Source organism: Rhododendron vialii, chromosome 12a, assembly GCF_030253575.1.
Source record: "Rhododendron vialii isolate Sample 1 chromosome 12a, ASM3025357v1".
NCBI classification, from domain to species: domain Eukaryota; kingdom Viridiplantae; phylum Streptophyta; class Magnoliopsida; order Ericales; family Ericaceae; genus Rhododendron; species Rhododendron vialii.
This window is the reverse complement of record NC_080568.1, coordinates 2,948,615-2,972,758: the sequence shown is the minus strand read 5'-3', so window position 1 is coordinate 2,972,758 and position 24,144 is coordinate 2,948,615. Positions and strand designations below refer to the sequence as shown.

The following is a 24,144-nucleotide window of genomic DNA, read 5'->3' as shown; positions in this document are numbered from 1 at the left end:
AAATAAGATATATGTTTTCTAGCATCCACTTTATACTTTTGCTTTTAGATTTTAGGAATTGCCACTTAAAATTTCTCGTTTGGTTTTACTTGAAAATGTGAAGAAGTTATGCTACTAGCTAATTAAGGGGCAACTTAGTTCATAGAAAGGGCAACTTAGGTGTATAGAAGGGGCAATTTAAATTCATAGAAGGGGCAACTTAGGTTCAAACTCAGATTTGACTACAAACCGACTTCTTGTTTTTGGAATTTTTTTCCTCCGTTTCATGCATAGAGAATTTCAGTTGGTCCATTTCATGCAAATCTACAAGTAGCCCAGATTTCAAATTTCTCAAAAAATAATAGAAATGGTAAGAAAATGGAAGAAATACTTACGAAATTGAATACCCAGGAAATTCATAGAAGGAGCAACTTAGGTTCATAGAAGGGGCAACTTAGGTACATAAAAGGGGCAACTTAAATTCATGGAAAGGGCAACTTAGGAGATCCAGATTCGGACTCCATGTATGGGGAATTATTTTTCCTCCGTTTCATGTATGGGGAATTATTTTTCCTCCGTTCCATATTTATGGAATTTTGAAAAAACCTCTCCATCACTTGGGCATTATTTACCCCTTTCTCCACTGATATGTAATTTCCCCTAGATTCAAAGATATAAGTGATGAAAAATGACACGAGTTTCAAAAATTGTCATCCTTTTCGGGACGGAGGGAGCAACACTTAGACCTTGTTCGTTTTGGAATTTTAGATTTGGATTTGTATAGGTAATAAGTGTAGAGAGAAATAGAATAATGATTGAAAATAAAGTAATGATTGCGGAGAGATAAAGAGAAAAATGAAAGTAATGATTGGAGATAGGAATAATGAGTGGAGAAAAAAATAGGATAGTAATTAGAACCCAAAATCAAAAGCCTTGGGTATCACGTGGTACTCGACGAGCACATCCGGACCGTCTAAAAATACAACCAACAGTCCTGATTGAAAGATACCAAACATATTTTTTTTTAAAAGAAAAGAAAAAATATGTTCCAATCTGGACTGTCAGTCAGCTTGAATGTGCGCGTCGGGCGCCACGTCAGCAGTACCCTATTTGCAACCATTGGGCTTTGTAATTCCGGACATTTATTCGTGTTCAATTACAAGAGCGACTCTAGACTTGGTTATGCTAAGGAGATAAATGTGCAACTTATGTTGGTATTTGCTCATGAACCTGTTTTTACTGACTAATTTTATTCACCTACCAAACGAGTGGCTGAACATTATTCTCTATTGAATGATTGAAATTTAGTGCTTTTAAATACGAGCCACCCACAAAATGAGATTCTCCCTGTAAGAAATCATATTTGAGGGAGGGTAATGTTTAATAATTTCCACTCAATGAGCTAGTGGTTACTCCAGTGCAAGTGCAAGTTCAGTCTTACTTTGGGGGTGCATGTAGTGCAGAGTTGTACTACAGGAGTATGCCCGATAAAGCACCATCCGAGCCCGAGCCGTTCATTTCGACAACCAAAGCTTTACATTTGACCTTGGCAATGGACAGTTCATGTAGTGCACTACGGGGACCCTGGTCCCGTCGCTATCTACCTATTTACGATGATCGTTTGCCCAGAGAGAATTTAGATACGTAAACTACTAGCACAGAAGACTCACATCCATGAAAGTATCAAAAACATCTGAGAACAACTTCTTATGCACATGATTCTATTAGCTTTTATGGGAAATTGTCTATACAAAAATACTTTAACCTAAACCACTCTATACCAGGCTTTGCCATCACCCCAACATCACCACAACTGGGATGCAAATGGGGGAAATCAAATAATCAAAGAATATCCAACGCTGCTTTACAGAAAATTACATCCTCTAACAGCTTTTACCAACAGGAATTGCGTACAACACAGACTAGTTAATCATCAACCCGTTGTATCTCACCCATCATGATGCGATTGCTCGTCACCTTGAACCCGAGAAGAGCGGGATCAATTTGCTTCCCTTTCTTCCCCTTCTTTTTCCCGCTACGGGCCGCTTGTGATCCGTCCAATGACTCAGTAGATTCTGGCTGTGCTGGCTTCTTGGCATTACTTTTAAGCATGTCAATGAACGATGGCTCTGAGACATCAGTATCGTCACTGCCAGATGAGATTCGCCGAAAATGTACATCTTTCTTGCCAGGTGTCTGATTGTCGGAACTTTGGTTTGCTAGATGTCCCCCGGGTTCCCGTCTTGCCCCTACCGAATTCAACATCAAAAAGTAATTATTGTCGGATAAAGACCACCAGTAGGAGGAATGTAAGTAAAACCCTAACTTAAGCTCTTGAGCCTTAAAAAAGTTTTAATCTTTAAATAATCTCCTTTTAACAATTTAGAACAGGGAGGATGATATCAATATGCAACAAAATCCAACAGTTAATGTTATTTCCTCAGAGATACCAACCACCATTCAATCCAGTTTCTCCACCATTATGCTTTCATTATATTTTACCATCCTAACCTTTATGTTCTATTTATTCATTATTTCTATACATGCACATACATTTGTATACAGCTATGGGTATTAATATTTAGCAACATATACCGCAAATTGACATACCTTCCGAAGCAACAGAAGATGGAAGATGTTTGCCTCGGATGACTGTATCAGAGGCCAGCTCAGCCAATGCTTCTTGAGAAGAATTTTGTGAGGAAGGTGGACGTTTCAGTAAAAAATGGTCCGACCCTCTTGATGTAAGGGATGGTAGCCTGCCAAAAAAGTTAATAAGGAAATTAAAGTTATATAATACGGAGTATAATCAACAATACTGCAAGCTTATAATTGCTCATAGCCCCATTCCCGTTCCGAGATGGAGAGAATTATTTTGAATCACTGGTATATAATGCTAACAAGCCTTTTATCTTAGAACAAAATTCCAGAAACAGGTGCTCATATGGTAAGAAAGGGGAAAAAAAGAGACCAGTTTAATCAACTTAAAAAGTAGGATGACACAACTTAAACATGTAGGAACATTTTTAATAAATTCATTGGTCAACCTTCCAAAGGAAAAGAGAAGAGGGAAAACAAACAAAATGGCGCTTCAAGTATCCTAGAACGCAGAACAAGCATTTATATCACCAGTAATTACTGACGAATGGCCAAGTTGAAAACTATTGACTTATCAGTGGCCTGGTCCCACCAACTCATATGACAATCCTTGGAAAAACCCAACTAAAAGCTTAAAGCTACCAAGGTTTTTCCTTTGATATATTAGAAGCAATAGTACAATACCGCAAAAAGAATCCTTACCAGCCCCTAGAAACCTCTTCAGCAAAAGAATCAGAAAGTGCAACTTTGTCATTGTAGGAGGCTGTATTCCCACCTGGAATCAATTCTACACATCATTGCTCACATCAACAAAACAGAAGCCTATCGCGGCAAAATAATGTTTTTAACGGAATTACCAGCAAAGCCAAGTGAATTATGCCTGCCCATAATATTAATGGCCGTTTCTCCATGGTCTATAGCAGTAAAGCTTTCCTGGTCGATCCTATCTTCTTGAATCTCCAAAGCTGGCCCCTTCATCATCCGAACCTCACTTTTGAATCCTTGCCTTTTCCGGTCCACATCTAAGAACTCTCGTTCCATAGACTTGTTAGTAGTCGTGTTGGAATTTGCAAAAATTACTTGAGAAGTTTCATCAAAACCCGAAAAAAATTGGTCTCTCTCACTTAATACTTCAGACTTGAATCTAAGGGGGAGCCTTCCACTGCTTTCCACAGCGCCAGCCTTCTCATCAACTAACTGAACTGGCGGTGTTCCACCAGAATTAGAACCATAAGGCCCTAAGGCAAATGGGTGATTTACACCCGCTTGTTGACCAGACAACATGCTGAAGGATTGATTAGAAGAGCTTGTTTCAGAATAGCGACCTGAAGGCGCCGTTCTCTCATAAGATTCTTTACTAGTATCAAATGAATCGGCAGTTTGAGGGACTGGTTTTTTATGAAGCAATTCCATGAGCAAACGCTTTGAATTGTCATTGCTTGTTCCAGTTGACATCCATAAATTTGGATCTTCCGAAGCCATTTTAACATCCGACTCCCGATTCTGCAGTTCGGCATTGAGATGCAACTGTCGTAACCGAGATTCCATCCAATCGTTTGGTAGCTGAGCATTGGTCTCAGACCAGTGGGTCTCAATCGCATCAGAGGGTGAAGTGTGAAATTGATTGGAAATCGGAGGCTGTTGAGAGTGGATACCAGAGGAGAATCCACCTACTTGACCAGTAGAGTGCATTCGAGCTCTTGGTTCCTGCATATCTAAACCTTGACCATGAGCCAAGGCATTTACAACATCCAGGCTCATTCCTGAAGCGCCACCAGACATAGAAATCTGTCGCTCCAATGGCGATAAACCGGGATCATAAAGGCCTCGCTGTAATCGCTCTTGTAGGGAAAGATTCCGGTCAAGGTGACCCAGCTGCTCCTTAGAGGATGGTTTCTGTTGTTGCTGATAAAAATCTAATCCAAACCCAGCAGAGTGAGCTCTGTGTGCAGCGGCAGGACTTCTAAGGAACTGATTGGTTTCATCACCAGGCCAGTTAGAGCCGCCATGCCTCTCCTCTTCCATTTCCACCTGTTGCCTCAACCCCATTGGCAACTGTCTTCCGTAAAGTTGTTCTTGCTGAAGAATCTGATTTTCCAAAGTGTGCATCTGTCCTCGCTTTGAACGTGATACAAGCTCCAACAGGTCACTTTGATGCCCTTGATGTTGCATTGGACCAAATTTAGCTTGGATAAGATGGTCAAGGGATGGATCAGCGTGCCTCAGAGGATGATGGGAACGTTGTTGTAGTTCATGCAAAATTTGCTGCCTCAACAAAACTTGATCAAGAGCGTTGTTTGTTCTAATAGCATCAACATGTGACATGCCACGGCCAGAGTCATGCATTTGACTCTGCAGCAGCAATTGCTCACGAAGCAGTTGTCGAGCTTGAGACTGCTGCTGTTGCTCCTGCAACAGAATCTGATGCTGGTGTAACTGCTGTTTTTGCTGCAACTGATGATGTTGCTGCTGAAGCTGCTGACGCAGCCTTTGCTGTTGTAGTTGCTGCTGCTGCTGCTGTAGTGCCAAAAGGTGGTCCAGATGTGGCCCTGTTTGATTGCTGTAATGCTGACTAGGCAATTGTTCCATCACTGACTCATTCAGGTGGGGATGAGTCAACAGATTGCGCTGCTGGAGCTGTTGTTGGTATTGTTGCGACAAAAGCTTCTCTGACGCATGGTAGCGGATAGATTCTTGATCCATATGTGAGACCCTGTGAGCATCCATGGATTCTTGGTACAAGTTGGAACCAGGAACTGTATTCCTCCCATAAACATCTGACCATGTCTCCACAGCATTAGTTGAATCAGCAAGTGCACCAAACGAGCCACCTCTTTCCATTATAGGGTTGAAAAGATGATCCTGAGCACCACTGTTTGATGATTCATTACGCCTTGAATAGTTGCCTTCAAGCTCAGACCACGACAGCCCAAAAGGATGCAACTTATTGTGACTCTGACTATGGACACCAGGTCCCGTAAATTCATCTGGAAGAGAAGGGTTGCTCAAGGGAATCACAGGAGGATTGTTCATGCCCATAGAAGTTACTCCTAACAGATTGCCACCAATTCCAGGTCTTCCTGGGAATAAAATATCTGCAAAAACAGACACGTGCTACTTTATGACCAAATACATGCTCTCCCTCAAAGGAGTAGTGCAATTAAGAACCACAAACAAAATAAATAAAGTTACCTTCATCTTGACCAACAAAATCATGAAAGCTTTGACCCTCTGTATTTGCGAGTTGCAGCGGATGTTCATGCTGACTTGGTACACCATCAAACCTAGACAATTGCCAGCTATGATCATTTAATGCAGACATTTGAGTCATTTCAGGAACAGGGGAAGAAGCCAATAAACCAGGGCCCATTTTCTCTTCCATAGCTCCAGGTTCTTCTCCATTAGAGCTCATATCAACTATAAAGCCATGTCCATCTGTAACTCTTAGATGCGGCATGACCTCACTCAACTCTCGGAAAGGTGTTCCCTCTGGAGCATCTTCTGAACGGACTGGCAGATCGGTCCCAAAAAACCCTTGCTCAAACCAGGAAATGATGTCAACCCCAAGAAATGGTCCTTGGATCTCTCCTTGAGGATCCCGGTAATACAAACTCATCTCCTCTGGCGGGATACCCCCTTCTGATCGATATTCGTTGTGGCTGCCCTCAAAGTGCTGCATATTGCCACTCCAATTCTCCTTGGAAGACATGGGAAAAAATTGAGAAGTGGAATTATCCGGAAGCTTGGTACTGATATCAAAAGCAGCCGCAGAACCAATATCATTGAGATAAGGATGTTTCATGAATGAAGAATCTGCCACTTTTTTGAGCTGAGAAACGTCATCAAGGTGAGCACCATTAATGTCTTGCACACTGAAGAAATCTGTACTACTTGAAATTGCTTGCGCCAATTCATCAGCATTCGTCCCTGTAGTAGCTGCAGAAACTTTCCTTTCCACTTCGTGATCATCATCTATTTCTGAAAACAAAACAAACGTAGTTCCACTTAGAAAATGTCAAAAATCATAAACAAAAAGCATGTGCCGTAATAATGGTTTAGTAACTGAGTAGGATGGCAGGGTCTTTTACTAACCATCTTTCAATTTCCTTTTAGGATCAACGTTGTTCAAGGAGCTAGAAACAGTAGCCCAATGGGTATTATTATTCACAGCCCGTCCAAAGGCATCAACAACCTCATCAGACATAACAGATGGAAGGATGCCATGTTTCCCATTGGTGGGTTCCAAGTCTCCGACATCTGGCAAGAAATAATATTTTCATGAGACACCAAACGACAGCAAGGACAAAAATATGTATGAAACACAATCGTAAAAGTACGTAGACCGTTGGATGTTAAATTCCCATACAAATAAGGTGATTGCCTTCCTATATTAATCACCTGTAATGTTGTCAGTTGATCTTCCTTTTCCATATGAATTGTATGACACACCACTACTGGTGATTTTGCCCTTCCCAAGATCACCAAGGATAGCCTGAAAACATATGGCAAACACATTTAAACCTTTTGTGAAAACCACAGAAGTACAAGTACAAGTTAATTCATCGTAGGGGCCAATTTAATGAGCTTACAGCCTCTTCTGCGTCAGGACTGACAAAGGCCAATGGCTCAACGACAGTAACTTGAGTTATAGAAGGTACTTCCTCCATCTGCTCCGGCATCGCAGCAAAAGAAGTATCCAAATTTTGCATGCGGTAAATGTCCAGAAGCTTCCCCCTTGGGTAGCAAAAAGTATCAGCTGAGGAGCTTGGTTTCCCAGGAACATTTGCAGTCCTGTCCAATAGACCACCACCATGTGAACCAGCAGATGGAGGTCTCACAACCGAAACGCTAGATCTTCCACGTCCTAATGTAAATCCCACATTAGAACCCTCTGCCTTTCCTCTCTCAAGTCCAAACCCAGGTGCAGCACGGTAGGAACCTGGCCCACTAGAATTTCCCTCCATCCTATGGCGTGGTCTCCACTTATCACGGGAATCTGTGTCCCGCTCAGGAACTGCACGGGGATTGCTAACCGAAAGTGGTTGACTATCGCTGTGAGCATCTTCCTTCTCTGCGTCTGTCCTTTTTTCCATTCGGGATTCCTTATCTTTGTCTTCCGGACCCCACCTAGAGGACCACTTGTTATCGCGTCGTGTATCAAGGCCGGAACTTCGATTATTAACATCCTGCCACTTGTCATTAGCTAAAACTCTAGAATCAGAGTTTTCTCTAACCAAGGGGTTGTCAACACGTCGATCCGTCTTCCTACGATCTCTTCTACCAAGCAAGCCAGTTTCCCTTTCTTCTTCTCGCCAGCGGCGACCAGTCTCAGTCTCGGATGCAATTCTCCTCCGATCTTTTTTGTCCTCTGGGACATCTGCACGCCCACCCTCCTTCTGATTGGGATCAGCAGGATTTCCAAGAGAAAGAGAACTTGGTGCACGTGCTTCCTGTCATATACATAAAACAGTAGCAAAAACAAGACTTCTGTTATGTAACTTGATCACATAAAGAGTGCAGACAGAGAAATCTCGTAGACCCTATTTCAATGAATTTCTCAGAGCATTTATAGACTTGTTGAAACCACTGGTGACTGCGAGTGCAGATTTTATATTTACATTTTTATGTTTGATCAAACAAGAAACTGGAGATTTCTATTTTCTACAATAAGCTTGGCCTCTATCTTCCATTGAAGAGAGAGGATATAGGATCTATAGTACGAAATCGAATTCCCACACTTCAATGGACTCCAAAGTATTACGATGGTGGCATTTGCTAGAAATACAACATCTCAAATTTCAACGCAATTGATAAGCTCCATGTATAGAAAACATACACACAGTGTTCACTCATACCATGCAACGGTGTCGGTCTCCGTGTCGGTGCATCATAGATGCAACCTAATAGGCTACCGTAACTTAGAAAATCAATACAATCCAAATATCATTGCCATGCAGAAACAGAGCTACAGTTGCCTAATCATTCTCTGTTAACTTTGATTGGGAACTCCCGATCTTCGTCTCACATTTAACCATTAAGGAAGAGAACACAAACAGAGAGAGGGAATCAACACATGCTGCTTAAGTTCGTAACCAAACAAGTTAATGCTCTTTAGTACATCAGTCCAATCATAATATCACAGTTATGTTAGAAAGAGAGCTGCAATCCCATAATCATTCTCTTTAATGTTAATAAAGAACTCACCATCTTTGTCTCACTCGTTTTAGCATAAAGCCACTGGGGAGACAAAGGAATGTTGCTTTCTAATGCTGCTTGATCTGAAGCACCTGACAAGTGACAATGAACATGTCCAAGTTCATGAGCACAGGAAAATGCAGAACAAATTGACAGAAAGCGAAACAGATGAGACCAAGTTGTTCTATTGATTGATAGAAGATCGGATACTTCAAGATTGCAGAACCAAAACCCAACCTTTCGGATCATCATGTATCCCTATCAAACTTTCATCCTCATTCCCTCCTGAAGCTTTCACTGTAGTGGCATCAACAAAGTAAGGGTAAGGGTTAATTTGTAATTCGATTCAGAACTACAATCAAAATATGATAAAATTAATAACTAATCAGCATTAAGAAAACAACCTAAAGCCTAAACCAAACAAAAGTGCCAAACAACACTTCGAATTGTTACAATTGGCATAAAATTACCTGCAGAATCATATTTGATAGTAACTGACAACAGGAATAAGTGATAGATGCAATAAAGTAAACTAAACAAAACTCAAAAAATAGGCCTACGAAATTGAAAAAATCAAACAACAATACAGTGTAGGTATAAGCAGAGATGTATTGTCCATACAGATATGCTGAAGAGAGAGACTTAATCAGAACACAAAGCAAATGCAACCACTTAAGTACTATTAACCCTTCTTGAGAACCAAGGAAAAAAAGTACCAGGAAACAAAATCCCTAAAGGGTTAATTTGAAAAGGATTCCTGAAGACCAATTTCCATGAATTAAACAAAAATTAGCATGAGAGAAAGTTTGAATTGAAGCCTGCTTTTGCTAAACTAGATGGAGCACAAGGTAATAATGCGTTAGCAATTTAAAATTCTGACAGCCCATAAAAGTACTAAGCTAAGTTAAAAAGAAAATGTTGTCAGGCATCCTCATAGGCCAGGATTCTCCAAAATCATGAACCTTAGTATGCATATCAAGTGAAGAGTCGGCAATAAAAAGAAAAATGACCGCCACTAATCAAGCAACCTAAACAATTGCAGCTCAAACATTGAGACGTTTAAAGTACATGTTGGACAACAAATTTCATAGGCATTTCCGACATAATCAACAGACTCAGCACCAAGAGACATCATACACAACACAAGTGGCACTAACTCATAGACATGACAATTTAACAAAAAGAGAGCAAAACATGATCAACGGTACACACCCTACTTATTGTAAGAAAGTAATGAGATCTTGTCAGGATGTGGTTCGACGGGATGTATAGTTAGCAAGGTTTTAGTTACGAGATTTTGTGGTTATGTTGTGAAATTCTCCCAAAGTTATGGATATTGGCAGCGGCTGACCCCGGCATAACTCCAAACATTCCAACTAATCATACCAGTGTTTTCACCTTAGTTTGCAGAAGTTCCGTAAAGATTGACCCCGGCAAGTCCCTTGGGCAGAAAAAACCCCTAAAATTCCTATGAGTCGGGAAAAAAAAAACCTAATGTGTCAGCATATATATACACAATCAAACTGGGGAATTAATTTACTGGAGTATTAGCTTTTCCAATACACGTCTTAACATATAAGGCTGAAATTCTATTATCAATGGGTCAATACATGTGATTCAAGCCCCTACTAATTACAAATCCTGCGTCCGCCACTGAATATTGAGGTTCAAAAAGTTATGTTTGTAGCAAAATCTGCAGGTGTATATTGGATCCAAGCAACAGTAGCAGAGCCCTGCAGAGAGGCAAATGCCAGAGTTTCTTTTCTATCACAAGCATCTCCGGCGAAATCAGTATCAACTCGAATTTAAGAAGTTTGTTACAAAAACTGTTCGAGGTGTTACTTACGAATCATTGTGGTATGTTAAATGGCATCACCTCTAATTTAAGAAGTTTGTTACAAAAATTGTTCGAGGTGTTACTTACGAATCGTTGTAGTATGGTTAAATGGCATCACCCTTTAAGTTAAGAAGTTTGTAGCATGACTTGATCGAGGTTTTACTTACGAATCATTGTGTTATGGTTAAACGAGAGGTGCATGTCGTAGTCCCCCTAACAAAATGAAGACCAAAAATGGTCGATAAAATGATAAGTTTTCTACCTTTTAATCCGACTTCCAGCCAAAACAAACCAAACAGAGCCTTAAGTCCCAAACAATTGTGGTCAGCTACAAGAATCCGTTTTTTTGAAAGAAACCCTGAATTCTTTCTGACTGACACCCCCAACCGTAACCATATCACTCATCCTGACTATACCATCGGTTGATCTACTATAAAGGACCACCTTAATCTATTTCCTCCCATCTTCTACCCCTAGTATTCCGCAAATATTCTAGTTTCTAATCCTATCTTGCAAAGTCTTACCACACACACACCCCAACATTCTCATTCCAGATACACTCATCTTAAGCCATACTGCCCAATACTCGATACCGTATAACATGACGGGCCTTAATAAAACAACATATATAAACTACACCGTAGAGTTGACAACACAAAATCGTCAAACAACTAATCATTAATAAAACTTCACAGCAACTAATCACGAAATGCTGCGTATCACTAAGATTCCACCTTATAAATTTAAGCTTTAGCAAACATTCATATCCATCAGATCAATGATACCAATCGGAATAGTAACTACAGAACGATCAAACAAGTTGAAGTAAGACTAAAACCTAATTAAATTTGGGGAAAGGTTATGGAGAAGAGTGACGGAGTACCGTTGGCAATTGAAGCGAGATCGGACGGCTTGGATGAGAGGAGATCGTCGGGGAGATCAAGCTTGCGCTGAGCCATCGGATTGAGGATAAGTCGGGAATTTGGGAAAGAAGATCGAGAGAGAGAGAGAGAGAGATTGTATCGATGAGTGAATGAGATTCAGGATTTTAGAGATTGTTAGGGTTTCGAAAGGTTTGCAAGGCACTTGCAGAGAGAGAGAGAGAGACAGAGAGATTGTGGAGAAGAGTGAATGAGATTGAGGATTGTAGAGATTATTAGGGTTTCGAAAGCTTTGAGGGGCACTTGCAGAGAGAGAGGGAGAGGGAGAGGGTGAGGGTTTGGGTGACTCAGAACACGGCCAAATCCAACTTCTGTAGGTAGAGAGGGTTTGTTTGGATACGAGGGAAGAGAAAGGGAAAAAATAAAAATAAAAATGGAAAAGAGACAGAGAAAAAATTTCTTCCCTTGTTTGTTTGGAAAAAAAAAAAGGAAAAGAAATAAGAAAAAACAAAAATAAAAAAAATTTCTATCATTTGGGGGGAAAAAAAAAAAAAAAGGCTTTGTAACTACAATGATCTCGGATCCTACACGGATGAAATTTTAGATTTCTTTCTTCCATGTGTTCATGGTTATTGGGTGTTCGAATCAACTAAATTAAAGTATTTTTTTTTCCTGATACCAAGCAAGATCTATAATAACAATTTTTTTAGAAACGGCCAAAGCAAGCATATACGAGATTCACAGTGATGTCCTTCATGCTGTTCAAAAAAAAAAAAAAATTGATCTCTTTCACCTAATTCAAACATCACGTTTGATGCACATGCTGCCGAAGACTGATCTCTCTCTCCACAACATACAAGCCTCAAAAAGATCAGGCATTTAATGATATCCAATTAAGCTGATTTTATGCATAGTTATTCATTCTACTCGACGAGCTCTACAAAGTGAACGCTTCCGATCATCGGAGTGAGACCGGAGTGGGCCCGAAAATCGAGGACAGCAGCACGCAGCCCCCCACCTCCTAGCCAAAGGCAAAACTCAACAAATTACCTAGACGAAAGGATGTTCAAAATCAAGAGAATAAATTCTTTATACCATCGGTGTAAACATTTATTTCCTCCAAATTAATTGTATTGCGCCACGTTTTATTAATTGGGACCACTGTTTTAAGTGTCGCGATGCAATTGATTTAAAATAAACAAATATTTACACCGGTGATGTAAAGAATTTATTCTCCAAAATCAAATACGAGCACGTCAATGCATTCTGTTTTCTGCAGACTCTGACCGCTCAGGCCATCATCACGAGTTGTCTTTGCCAAAGGCATCGCATTTTGGTAAAAGCATTGTTTCCACTAACATCATTGTGGAGGAACGACCTTAAAGAGTTGTTCTACAATTCATGTACCCCTTTTAGTCTTTATCTACAAGAATTTAGTATCATGCCCTTTATCCAACATAATTTCTCACACATCCAAGGGCAAGAGATTGTAAATTTATGTGCATAAAAACGAAAAGGGAGCATGAATTATAAAAGGGGGAGTGTGAAAATTATTTCCCTTAATTTATTCAAAACCATCTGAGAACAACTTTGTATGTACATGATGATGATTCTATTAGCTTTCCCATGAGAAACTATCTATACAACAGTAGTTTCCCTAACCACTCTATCATCCTACATCACTGAACTTCCTAAGACTGTACCAGGCTTTGCCATCACCCCTACACATCACTGCAACTGAGGATGCAAATGGGGAATCAAAAATCAAAGAATATCCAAAACACGAAATGCTTCACAGAAAATTACATCCTGTACAGCTCTTAAATACACGAATGGCATACAACACAGACTTGTAGTTAATCATCCGCCCGTTGTATTTCACCCATCATGATGCGATTGCTTGTCACCTTGAACCCAAGAAGGGCAGGATCAATTTGCTTCCCCTTCTTCCCTTTCTTTTTCGCGCTGCGGGCTGCCTGTGAACCGTCCGACGACTCGGATGCTCCTGCTCCTGCAGATTCTGTCTGTGGTGGCTTCTTGGCATTACTCTTAAGCATGTCAATGAACGATGGCTCTGAGATATCGGTATCATCACTGCCAGATGAGATTTGTCGAAAATGTAAATCTTTCTTGCCAGGTATCTGAATATCAGAACTTTGGTTCGCTAGATGTCCCCCGGATTCCCGTCTTGCCCCTACAGAATTCAAAATCCATTATTACGAGATGACGGACACCAGTAAGAGGAATGTCAGAGAAAACCAAACGTAAGCTCTTAAACCAAAACACAGTTTTAATCCTTAAATAATGGTCTCCTTTTAACAATTTAGAACAGGGAAGATGATATACCAATATCCTGTAAAATCCAACAGTTAATTTTATTTCCCGAGACACCAACCACCATTCAATTCGGGTACTCCACCCTTACACTTTCACATTTGTTTTATCATTCTCAAACATATGTTGATATTTTATTTATCTGTTGTTTCTATAGAGGCATACAATTTTGTGATATATACATACACACATATATATATATATGTATGTATGTATATATGTATGTATGTATACACTTGTCAATATCTTCATCAATAAGAGATATACCACAAATTGACATACCTTCCGAAGGAACAGAAGATGAAAGGTGTTTGCCTCGCAAGACTGTATCAGAGGCCAGCTCAGCCAATCCTTCTTGAGATGAATTTTGTGAGACAGGTGGACGCTTCAGCAAAAAACTGTCCGACCCTTTTGATGCAAGGGATGGTAGACTGCCAAAAAAAAAAAATGTAAGCTATATAATCAAAACTACTGCAGCACACAATTGCTTTTACACCCATCCCCCTTCCAAGATGAGAATTATTTTGAATCACCGGCATCAAATATCTGACGAGCCTTTTATCTCAGAATGAAATTCAAAGAAACAGATGCTCATATGGTAAGAGAGGACAAAAAAGGGACCCGTTTAATCAACTTAAAAAGTAGGATGACGCCACTTACAAGGGTAGGAACATTTGTTACCACTCCATAGATCCAACTTCCATAGGAACAAAGAAGAGGGAAAAGAAACAAAATGGCATTTCAAGTATCCTAGTACAGAGAACATGCATTTGTATCAACACTAAGGACTGATGAATGGCCAAATTGTAGATCACGGGCTGCCTCTCTCTCCCTTTTCTACGGTGGCCAGGTCCCATCAACTCCTATGATGGTCCTTGGAAAGTACCCAACTAAAGCTTAAAGCTACTTAGGCTTTCCTTGAAACATCAGAAGCAATAGTGCAATACAGCAAAAAGAATCCTTACCGGCCCTTCGAAACATCTTCCACGAAAGAATCAGAAAGCGCAACTTTGTCATTGAAGGAGGCAATGTTCCCACCTGGAAACAATTCTACACATCATCACTCACATCAACAAATATGGAAGCCTACTAGTAAAAAAATTGTTTTCTGGGGGGAATTACCAGCAAAGCCAAGTGAATTATGCCTACTAATTATATTAATGGGTGTTTCGCCACAGTTTATAGCAGCAAAGCTTTCCTGGTCAGTCCTATCTTCTTGAATCTCCGAAGATGGTCCCTTCATCATATGAACCTCAGTTTTGAATCCTTGCTTTTTCCGGTCCACATCTAAGAACTCTCGTTCCATAGACTTCTTACTAATCATGTTGGGATTTGAGAAAATTGCTTGAGAAGTTTCATCAAAACCCGAAAGAAATTGATCTCTATCACTTAATACTTCAGACTTGGATCTAAGGGGGAGTCTTCCACTGCTTTCCACAGCACTAGCATTCTCATCCGTCAACTGAACTGACGGTGTTCCACCTGAATTAGAACCATAAGGTCCTAAGGCAAACTGGTGATTTATACCAGCTTGTTGACCAGATAAGAAGCTGAAGGAATGATTAGAAGAGCTTGTTTCAGAATAGCGACCTGAAGGTGCCCTTCTCTCATAAGATGCTTCATTACTTGTATCTAATGAATCGGCAGTTTGAGAGACTGATTTTTTATGAAGCAATTCCATAAGCAAACGCTTTGAATTGTCATTGCTTGTTCCAGTTGACATCCATAAATTTGGATCTTCGGAAGCCATTTTAACTTCTGACTCCCTATTCTGCAGCTCCGCATTGAGATGCAATTGCCGTATTCGAGATTTCATCCAATCATTTGGTAGCTGACCATTGGTCTCAGACCAGTGGGTCTCGATCGAATCAGAGGGTGAAGCATGAAACTGATTGGAAATCGAAGGGTGGTGAGAGTGGATACCAGAGGAGAATCCACCCACTTGACCAGCAGAGTGCATTCGGGCTCTTGGTTCCTGGATATCTAAACCTTGACCGTGAGTCAAGGCATTCACCGCATCCAGACTCATTCCTGGAGCGCCACCTGACATAGACATTTGTCGCTCCAATGGCGATAAACCGGGGTCATAAAGGCCTCGCTGTAATCGGTCTTGTAGGGAAAAATTGCGGTCAACTTGAACTAGCTGCTCCTTAGAGGATGGTCTCTGTTGCTGAAAAAAATCTAATGGTCCAAACCCAGCAGAGTGAGCTCTATGTGCAGCAGCAGGACTTCTAAGGAACTGATTGGTTTCATCAACAGGCCAGTTAGAGCCCCCATGCCTCTCTTCTTCCATTTCCACCTGCTGCCTCAACCCCATTGGCAACTGTCTTCCATAAAGTTGTTCTTGCTGAAGAATCTGACTTTCCAAAGTGTGCATCTGTCCTCGCTTTGAACGTGATACAAGCTCCAACAGGTCACTTTGATGCTGCGTTTGACCAAATTTCGCTTGGATAAGATGGTCAAGGGATGGATCAGCATGCCTTGGAGGATGAAGGGAACGCTGTTGTAGTTCATGCAAAATTTGCTGCTTCAACAAAACTTGTTCAAGAGCATTGGTTGTTCTAACAGCATCAACGTGAGACATTCCACGGCCAGAATCTTGCATTTGACTCTGCAGCAGCAACTGCTCACGAAGCAGTTGTCGAGCTTGAGACTGCTGTTGTTGCTCCTGCAACAGAATTAGATGTTGTTGATGTAACTGCTGCTTTTGCTGCAACTGGTGATGCTGCTGCCGAAGCCATTGCTGCTGCTGCTGCTGCTGCTGCTGTAGTGCCAAAAGGTGGTCCAGATGTGGCCCTGTTTGATTGCTGTAATGCTGACTTGGCACTTGTTCCAGCACTGATTCATTCAGGTGGGGATGAGTCAACAGATTGCGCTGCTGGAGCTGTTGTTGGTATTGTTGCAACAAAAGCTTCTCTGTGGCACGAAAGCGGATAGATTCTTGATCCATATGTGAGGCCCTGTGAGCATCCATGGCTCCTTGATACACGTTGGGGCCAGGAACTGTATTTCTCCCATGAACATCAGACCATGTCTCTACAGCATTAGTTGAATCAGCAAGTGCACCAAAAGAGCCAATTCTTCCCATGCTAGGGTTGAAAAGCTGATCCTGAGCACTACCGTTTGATGTTTCGTTATGGCTTGTATAGTTGCCTTCAAGCTCTGACCACGAAAGCCCAAAAGGATGCAACTTATTGTTACTCGGACTAGGGACACCGGGCTCTGTAAATTCAACCGGATGAGACGGATTGCTCATGGGATTAGCAGAAGGATTGTTGATGCCCAAAGAAGTTGCTCCGAGCGGATTGCCACCTATTTCAGATCTTCCCGGGAATAAAACATCTGCAAAAACAGAGACGCGTTTACTTTAGGACCAAATACATGCTCTCCCTCAAAGGAGTAGTGCAACTAAGAACCACAAACAAGATAAGTAACTAACCTTCATCTTGACCAACAAAATCACGAAAGCCTTGACCCTCTGTATGTGCGAGTTGCCGCGAATGTTCATGCTGATTTGGTATACCATCAAACCTAGACGATTGCCAGCTATGGTCATTTAATGCAGACAATTGAGTCATTTCAGGAACAGGGGCAGAAGCCATTAAACTAGGGCCCATTTTCTCTTCTATAGCTCCATGTTCTTCTACATTAGAATTCATATCAACGCTAAAGGCATGTCCATCTGTAACTCTTAGATGCGGGATGACCTCACCCAACTCTCGGAAAGGCGTTCCCTCTGGGGCATCTTCCAAACGGACCAGCAAATCGGTCCCAAAAAACCCTTGCTCTAACCATGAAATGATGTCAACCCCAAGAAATGGTCCTTGGATCTCTCCCTGGGGATCTAGGTAATACAAACTCATCTCCTCAGGCAGGATACCCCCTTCTGATCGATATTCGTTGTGGCTGCCCTGAAAGTGCTGCATATTGCCACTCCAATTCTCCTCGGAAGACTGAGGAAAAAATAGAGAAGTGGAATCATCCAGAAGCTTGGTACTGATATCAAAAGCAGCAGCAGAACGAAGATCGTTGAGAGAAGGATGTTTTGTGAACACAGAATCTGCCCCTTTGAGCTGAGAAGCATCATCAAAGTGAGCACCATTACTGTCTTTCACACTGAAGAAATCCATACTCCTTGAAATTGCTTGCATCAATTCATCAGCATTTGTCCCTGAAGTAGCTGCAGAAACTTTCCTTTCTCCCTCACGATCGGTATCTATTTTTGAAAACAAAACAAATGTAGTTCCATTAAGAGATTGCCAAAAATCAAAAACAAAAATCATATGCCGTAATAATGGTTGAGTTACTGAATAGGATGGCAGGGTCTTTTACTAACCATCTTTCAACTTCGTTTTAGGATCCTCGTTGTCTAAGGAGCTAGAAACACTAGCCCAGCGGGTATCATTATTCACAGCTCGTCCAAAGGCATCAACAACCTCATCAGACATAACTGAGGGAAGCATACCATGTTTCCCATTGGTCAGTTCCAAGTCTCCGACATCTGGCAATAAATAATATTGTCATACACCACCAAAAGACAGCAAGGACCAAAGTATGTATAAAACATAGTCGAATAAGTACATAGACTGTTAGATGTTAAATGGCCGTACAATAAGGTTATTGCCTGTCTAAATTAATCACCTGTAATGTTATCAGTTGATCTTCCTTTTCTAAATGGACTGTATGACACCCCACTACTGGTGATTTTACCCTTCCCTAGATCACCGAGGATAGCCTGAAAACATATGGCAAACACATTTAAAACTTTTGTGAAAACCACAAAAGTACAAGTACAAGTTAAGTCATCGTAGGGGCCAATTTAATGAACTTACAGCCTCTTCTGCGTCAGGAGTGACAAAGGCCAATGGCTCAATGACATTAACTTGTGTTATAGCAGGTACTTCCTCCATCTGGTCAAGCATCATAGCAAAAGATGTATCCAGTTTTTGCTTGCGGTAAATGTCAAGAAGCTTCCCCCTTGGGTAGCAAAAAGTATCAGCTGAGGAGCTTGGTTTCCCAGGAACATTAACAGTCCTGTCAAATAGAGCAGCACCAAGTGAACCAGCAGATGGAGGTCTCACAACTGAAACGCTAGATCTTCCTCGTCCTAATGTAAACCCCACATTAGAACCCTCTGGCTTTCCTCTCTCAAGTCCAAACCCAGGTGCAGCACGGTAGGAACCTGGCCCGCTAGAACTTCCCTCCATCCTATGGCGTGGCCTCCACTTATCGCGAGAATCTGTGTCCCGCTCAGGAACTGCACGGGGATTGCTAACCGAAAGTGGTTGACAATCGCTGTGAGCATCTTCCTTCTCTGCGTCTGTCTTTTTTTCAATTCGGGATTCCTTCTCTTTGTCTTCCGGACCCCACCTAGACGACCACTTGTTATCACGTCGTGTATCATGTCCAGAACTTCGATTATTAACATCCTGCCACTTGTCATTTGCTAAAACTCTAGAATCAGAGTTTTCTCTAACCGAGGTGTTGTCAACACGTCGATCCGTCTTCCTACGATCTTTTCTACCAAGCAAGCCAGTTTCCCTTTCTTCTTCTCGCCAGCGGCGACCAGTCTCAGTCTCGGATGCAATTCTTCTCCGATCTATTTTGTCATCAGGAACATCTGCACGCCAACTCTCCTTCTGATTGGGATCAGCAGGACTTCCCAGAGAAAGAGAACTTGGTGCACGTGCTTCCTGTTATACAGAAAACAGTAGCAAAAACAAGACTTCTATTATGTGACTTGATCGCACAAGGAGTACATCAAATAGAAGTTTAAGGGAAACACTTTGACAAGGAAATCTCGCAGACTCTGTTTCAAAGAATCTCTCAGAACATTCCAAAAATATAGCCTTGCTGGAACCACCGGTGACTACAAGAAAGTGCAGATTTTATACTTCATGTTTGATCCTACAAGAAGTGCAGATTTCTACAATGAGCTTAACCTCTTTTTTTATTTTTTTGATAAGTAGCTTAACCTCTATCTTCCATCTAAGAAAAGAGGATATAGGATCTATAATACGCAAATAGCTAAATGATCAAATTACCACCCTTCTTTCTATTTGGAGGTCAAAAATACTACGATGGTTGCTGGTTGCATTGCTAGAAATACAACATCTACGATTTAAACCTAATTGATAAGCTGCATTTAGAGATTGTCAAGTTAATGCACTTTAGTAAATCAGCCTAATCAAATATAATAGTAATGGTAAAAAGAGAGCTGCAATCGCCTAATCGTTTTCTTTGATTTTGATAAAGAACTCACCATCTTCGTCTCACTAGGTTTAACATAAAGCCACTGGGGAGACAAAGGAATGTTGCTTTCTAATGCTGCTTGATCTGAAGTACCTGCCAATAAACATGTCCAAGTTCATGAGCACAGGAAAATGAAGAACAAATTGACAGAAAGTCAAACATATAAGGTCAAGTTGTTTTATTAATTGATCGAAGACCAGATACTTCAAGATTGAAAAACCAAAACCAAACCTTTCTGATCATCAAGTATCCCTATCAAGCCCTTCTCATCCTCATTCCCTCCTGAAGCTTTCACTGTGGTGGCATCAACAAAACAAAGTAAAGGGTTAATTTGTAATTCCATCCAGAACTTCAATCAGAATACAATAAATTAAGGATTAATCTGGCATTGAAAGCTACCTAAGGTCTAAACCAAACAAATGCGCCGAACGATACTTGGAATTGTTACAATTGAGTTGAAAAAAAACAATAGATGTGATATTATAAAACTAAACAAAACTCAACAAATATAGGCCTGTGAAACTGCAAAAATCAAACAACAATACCCTATGTACTGTCCATACATATCTGCCACAGAGAGAGAATTGATCAGACCCAAACGCCAATGCAACCACTTAAGTACTATTGCCCCTTCTTGAGAAGCAATCATAAAGTTCCAGGAAACAAAATTCCTGAAGGGGTAATTTAAAAGGGTTCATTGAAGACCAATTTCCATGAATTAAAAAAAAAGAAGAAGAGTGAAATGAAGTCTGAATTGAAGCCTACTTTGGCTAAACTAGATGGAGCACAAGGAATTAATGCGGGGAAAAAAAAATTCCCATAGCCAGTTACGGACTAAGTGAACTTACAAAGAAAATGTTGTCAAACATCCTCACATAGTCACAGGTGATTAATCACCAAAATCAACCTTAGTATACATATCAAGTGAGAGTCTGCAATAACAATAAAAATGACTGCCACTAATCAAGCAACCTGAACTAATTGTAGCTCAAAACCTCGAACATTGCGACCTTCAAAGTACTGTTGGACAACAAATTTCCAAGGCATTTCTGAAATAATCGACGGACTCAGCACCAAGATACATCATTGCCCAGGGCAAGTGGCACTAATTCATAAACACGCCCATTTTGAAAAACAATGAGCAAACCATGATCTACGATACACACCCTACTTGTCATAAGTCATATATCTTGACAAGATGCGGTTACGACAGGAGGTACAGTAAGAAAAGTTCTGTTAAGAGAGCTTGTAGTTACGTTAAGAAATTCTACCAAAGTTATGAATATTGACAACGGTTGACACAAGGGGGTGCGAGAGTGCCCTAGCCCCAGCATAACTACAAATATTGCCACCAGTTATACAGTTATACTAGTGTTTCACCTTAATTTGCAGAAGTTCCATGAGATTGGCCCTTGCTAGTCCCTTGGGAAGAAAAAGCCCCTATATTCCTATGTGTCGAAAAAATTCCCTAAAAATACCATATCAGTGATTTCTAGGTCACACAAATAAAATCAAACGACGCCATCATATATGTACGCAATCTCGTCTCTCTCCAAACCTAGCAAGTATTATCATTTACTTGTGGAACCTATTTTCTATTATCTTTTCGAGAATTCTTTTATCAATGCGGGAATACATGTGGTTCAAGCCCCGCTAATTCCAAATCCTACATCCGCACTAAATGAGGTGAGAAAAGTCAAGAAGTTCATAACAAAATTATCCGTGGTGTTAGCTACGAATCATTGTGGTATAGGTAAACGGCATGCACCTTTCGGAGGTGATACCGTAGCCCCCTAACAAAATGTAGACTCAGGGACGGATTCAGAAATGTTGTTAAGTGGGGGCACCTTGTTAATCGTGGTGAAAAATTATTTTTCTAGTTAACCACAATAAGATCGTACACAATTAAGGCATGCATTACAAAATACAAAAATATATAACACATACTTTCACTTAAATTATGTAAAAATGAGTACAAAATTTGAGAGTATGTTTCACATGAACATCGACAAGTTTTAGAATGATTGATATAGTTTTATTAATGATATTATTTTAAAATATTGCTCTTAGACGATTAAAAATAAGTACAATTAAGAAAGAATCGATGACAAATAGTTCGGAAACCAAAAAGTATAAATGCACCATATAACAAAATTGAAACATAAAACTAATTCTATATGTATATTTTCGAGATATATGCAAGTATGTATGTGTAGTAGCACACTTAATTTCATAATTATGCTGAATATACGTAAATATAACAAAATTATTTTAGTGCGTGCCCCCTTTTCCCTCTGCCCCTGTGTAGACTGTAAAAACTAAAAAGTCAAACAAATGACAAGATTTCTTCCTTTTTCTCCAACTTCCTGTCGCGCAACCCAAGCAGATAACCTCTGCATTCGAAAGGAAATTGACGAACAACTAATCATAGATACAAATCTAGAGACCAAAACAATAAGGCGACTGATCTGAAACACCAAAAAGTAACAATTCACACAATGTTGCCCGTGCGCGAGCCTGTTCCAGAAACATCTCAAACTAAGCCCTGCAATAAATCTAAGCTTTAGCAAAATCCCAAATACATTGAAATCAATAATCCCAAGTCACATAATGCCCGTGAGCGAGGGTCGTCCAGAAACATCTCAAACTGCTAAAATTCACGAGACTAAGATCCCGATAGTTACACTAACTACATAACGATCAAAATCTGTTGAAATAAAACTAAAACCTAGTTAAAATCAGGGAAAGGTTATAGAGAAGGGTAAGGGAGAACCGTTGGCAATTGAAGAGAGATCGGACGGCTTGGATGAGAGGAGATCATCGGGGAGATCAAGCTTGCGTTGAGCCATCGGATTGAGGATAAGTCGCGAAATTTGGGTGAGAAGATCGAGAGGAAGAGAGAGAGTGATTAGCGATCGAAAGAGCGCAGAGAGAGAGAGAGAGAGAGAGAGAGAGAGCGTTAGGGTGTCGAAACTCGAAAGATTTGTAGGGCACTTGCAGTTGCAGCTGCAGAGAGAGAGCGAGAGAGAGAGAGAGAGAGAGATGATTGGGGGGATGCAAAGGGCAACGGGTGAGGGTTTGGGTGACTCTCATAACAGCCAAAACAACTCTTGTTTTAAAAAAAAAAAACTGGACATTAAAATGAATATATATTTTCTTCTTTGAAATTTTGAATATATATCAAATCAGGTCAAAAAAAATACGAAAAGGTCAAAAAAAAAAAAAGGGGGTTAAAGTACATCTTTTTATTATAAAAAAAAAGTACATCTTTTTAAATTCCACTAAGCACTTAAAGTACCTTTAGGACTTTTTTATTTTTGTCTTTATTTGAATTTTTTTCTCGTTAGTTAGTTTTGCGTCAAATTTTTTTGACTCTTTGATTCGTCTCAACGAGACAAATCGAAAAAGTAATTTTTTTTACTTTTACCCAAATATTTTGAAAAATAACCACTTTTAAATAGAAAAAAGTAGGCTTTTTATTTAAAAGTGAATATTTCTCAAAATATTTGGGTAAAAGTAAAAATATTTTACTTTTTTGACGAATCAAAAAGTCAAAAAAATTTGCATCAAACAGACAAACAAGAAAAAAATTAAAGAAGAACAAAAAATACTAGAAGAATAAGTTCTTAGCGGAACACAAACCCCTCCATACACTATGGCCCGTTTCCTACTGTACATAAACTCAAACATTTAATCCCCTTACTACTTGTTTGGCGAATGGATAAGATTTTTGGGATAAGAAAAACCGGTCTGTTTGTCGACCAAGGGCAAACATGTACATCAAAAGAATTTATATTATGTGTTTGTCACCCCAATATAGACGGTAGATATAATAACTACTCCTTCTCCCTGTCTGTATTATAATCACTCTTATATCTGACCTTCTAATAACAAAAATGCCATATCTCTTTCTAATTTTAATTTCTATATTCACTTACTCATATCCATTCCCAAAAAACAAGCATATACATATGTCTTATTCTAAATTACTCGATTTTAACCATCTACAACATACATACATACATACATACATACATATATATATATATATCCACCTTTTTATCATAT

At 40.1% G+C, this 24,144-nt stretch overlaps 2 protein-coding genes across 4 annotated transcripts; both read right to left on the bottom strand.

Annotated features, from left to right (window-relative positions):
• Window positions 1-1,673: 1,673 nt before the first annotated feature.
• On the bottom strand, window positions 1,674-11,883 carry LOC131311791 (uncharacterized). Its single transcript, XM_058339363.1, has 11 exons — window positions 11,493-11,883; window positions 9,010-9,069; window positions 8,782-8,864; window positions 7,167-8,027; window positions 6,976-7,069; window positions 6,670-6,834; window positions 5,770-6,555; window positions 3,435-5,672; window positions 3,280-3,352; window positions 2,590-2,738; window positions 1,674-2,228 (listed from the first exon to the last, which is right to left on the bottom strand). The coding sequence occupies exons 1-11, from the start codon at window positions 11,566-11,568 to the stop codon at window positions 1,906-1,908; spliced, it is 4,908 nt and encodes a 1,635-aa protein (XP_058195346.1). The 5' UTR covers window positions 11,569-11,883; the 3' UTR covers window positions 1,674-1,905.
• A 1,149-nt stretch (window positions 11,884-13,032) lies between these two features.
• LOC131311792 (protein ESSENTIAL FOR POTEXVIRUS ACCUMULATION 1-like) lies at window positions 13,033-23,135 on the bottom strand. 3 transcript variants are annotated; one of them, XM_058339364.1, is made up of 11 exons: window positions 22,850-23,135; window positions 20,308-20,370; window positions 20,087-20,169; window positions 18,657-19,517; window positions 18,466-18,559; window positions 18,161-18,325; window positions 17,264-18,040; window positions 14,947-17,166; window positions 14,790-14,862; window positions 14,107-14,255; window positions 13,033-13,684 (listed from the first exon to the last, which is right to left on the bottom strand). In XM_058339364.1, the coding sequence occupies exons 1-11, from the start codon at window positions 22,923-22,925 to the stop codon at window positions 13,347-13,349; spliced, it is 4,899 nt and encodes a 1,632-aa protein (XP_058195347.1). In that variant the 5' UTR covers window positions 22,926-23,135; the 3' UTR covers window positions 13,033-13,346. The 3 variants fall into 3 exon arrangements, with proteins under 3 accessions (XP_058195347.1, XP_058195348.1, XP_058195349.1); XM_058339365.1 differs by lacking the exon at window positions 22,850-23,135 and adding an exon at window positions 21,457-21,471; XM_058339366.1 differs by lacking the exon at window positions 22,850-23,135 and adding an exon at window positions 20,925-20,939.
• Between the last annotated feature and the right edge of the window lie 1,009 nt (window positions 23,136-24,144).